At 41.5% G+C, this 1,899-nt stretch overlaps 1 protein-coding gene across 1 annotated transcript; it reads right to left on the bottom strand.

Moving 5' to 3' along the window:
* Positions 1 to 704: 704 nt before the first annotated feature.
* LOC121235429 lies at positions 705 to 1,637 on the bottom strand. The gene is made up of 2 exons (XM_041131774.1): positions 1,543 to 1,637; positions 705 to 1,431 (listed from the first exon to the last, which is right to left on the bottom strand). Exons 1-2 carry the CDS (start codon positions 1,635 to 1,637, stop codon positions 705 to 707), a joined length of 822 nt encoding a protein of 273 aa, XP_040987708.1.
* Positions 1,638 to 1,899: the final 262 nt, after the last annotated feature.

The following is a 1,899-nucleotide window of genomic DNA, read 5'->3' as shown; positions in this document are numbered from 1 at the left end:
TCTCACGGTAACAACATGCTACTGCGGCTGAGGCCGAGACGGACACGATGGCGCACAGAGAGGAGTTGAGCCTAGGTGAAGGACGCTAACGGTGGCGTCGGTTTTACTTGCGTGGAGATGGAAGTTGACGTTGAACTAGGAGGGGCTGCACGATGGTGAACTCTGAAGGCTGGTGGCAGCGACGGCACAGGGTAGTTTCGAAGGTCTAGGGTGTAAGTGTGAAAATATACAGGTGCTAAGAAAACCCTAGAGAAAGAAAAGAGATAGACGTGCATCGTGTAGTGCCGTGCGTGGGGGAAAAAAAACAGAAAAGAATAAGAAAAAGAAAAAAATAAAATAAAACAATAACAATTAAAGTCCAACAATAAAATTATTCATTAAAGCAAAATGTAAATTTAAAAACAAACATTAAATAATAACACCAGAGCACATCCAAATAAATTTCACAACTTAAAAAATTATAAAATAAATCCAACGAGAAAAATTCGATAAATTTTTAAAACAAGAACAATAATATTTAAATTAATTATATAAAAAAAATCTTCCACATAAAATAAATAAATACGCTAAAAAAAATACGGTGTATTACATCCTCCCCCACCTAAAAAAAAAATTTCGTCCTCGAAATTTGCTTAGCTAACTGCTGCTACTTCCAAAGGGTTAATCACGCATCCGCTGCGCACTCTAAGGAGTTGAATTCGAGCCTACACTGCTTTGTGTTGATTCCTGCCTCGTTCTGTGAAATCAGTCCTCTGAGGCGGTTTGGGGTTCATACTCCCATCTGGTTGCTTTGGACAATCTCTGACGAGGTGGTTGTGCTTCCCACATCGAAAACACCGTCCAGTTCTCCTTCTGCAATCCCTAAAGTGTACTACGTTGCATGACTTGCAGGAGTTATTCCGTTGGTTGTCCTGCAGCTGTCTCTGGCTTGGTTTGTTCACTAGCTTCATCCTCTTCCATGGTCCTTGATTCTCGTTCGAGGGAAACCCCAACGGCGTCGGCCCCTTCCTCTGCTCTTGAAGTTCAACACTCCTCTTGAGGCCTCGCTCGACTATTGTGGCCTTATCTACTAATTCTGAGAAGTTATGGATCTGAAAGGTAACCACTCGCTCATAAATATTGTTATTCAGTCCCTCCTCAAATTTTCGGGTCTTCTTCTCCTCATCAGGTATAAGATATAAGGCAAAGCGTGATAGTTCAATATATATGGCCGCATACTGGTGCACCGTCATAGGACCCTGCACTAAGTCAGCAAAGTCCTTGGCCCTAGCGTCTCTAATCGATCTTGGGAAGAAACGATCAAAGAAAATCTGCTTGAAGTGGAGCCAGCTAACCACTCCCCTCCCATCAGCTTCCCTGATGGTTCTCTTTGATATCCACCATTGTTTAGCCTCACCGGTTAGCTTGAAGGTAGAGTATAATACTTTCCGTCTGTCAGTACAATTCAAGACACGGAGTATCTCCTCAATGTTCTAGATCCAATCCTCAGCTAAGGTCGGGTCGCCACGACCATCAAAAGTGGGAGGGTGCATCTGATTGAACTGCTCTATGGTGCATCCGTCCTTTTCATTTCCTGCATTCAAGCCCCCAAGACTTCGAACATTACGTCGAGCAGCCATCCTGGAAGACTCATCCATGGTTAAACGCTTCAAAGGAAGAAAATAATAAAGTAATAACTGCGCGAAAAATATAGCTACTACTTAAGCTATAAATCACGAATCAATAATCTATTACTTGTAGTTCGTAGAATTCTAAACCCCAATTCAAAAATTTATTTCCTGAAGTCCAAAATTTCAAGACCTCATATATCAGAGTCTACGGAACTTCAAACTTGGCCTTTGATCAAGCTTATTTACGCCTATAAAATCTAACCCTTAAATCTTATCAAAATCATTTTCT

This window comes from Juglans microcarpa x Juglans regia, chromosome 6D (genome assembly GCF_004785595.1).
Source record: "Juglans microcarpa x Juglans regia isolate MS1-56 chromosome 6D, Jm3101_v1.0, whole genome shotgun sequence".
Classification (NCBI taxonomy): domain Eukaryota; kingdom Viridiplantae; phylum Streptophyta; class Magnoliopsida; order Fagales; family Juglandaceae; genus Juglans; species Juglans microcarpa x Juglans regia.
Note: the sequence above shows the minus strand (reverse complement) of the source record. Positions and strands in the feature narration are given on the sequence as shown.

Excerpts from the sequence above, each read along its gene's own strand:
- LOC121235429 (XM_041131774.1), bottom strand. The coding sequence starts at position 1,637 with ATGGATGAGTCTTCCAGGATGGCTGCTCGACGTAATGTTCGAAGTCTT. Across the intron at positions 1,432-1,542 it reads GACGGATGCACCATAGAGCA|ACGGAAAGTATTATACTCTA; the intron begins GTTCAATCAGAT and ends TTGTACTGACAG.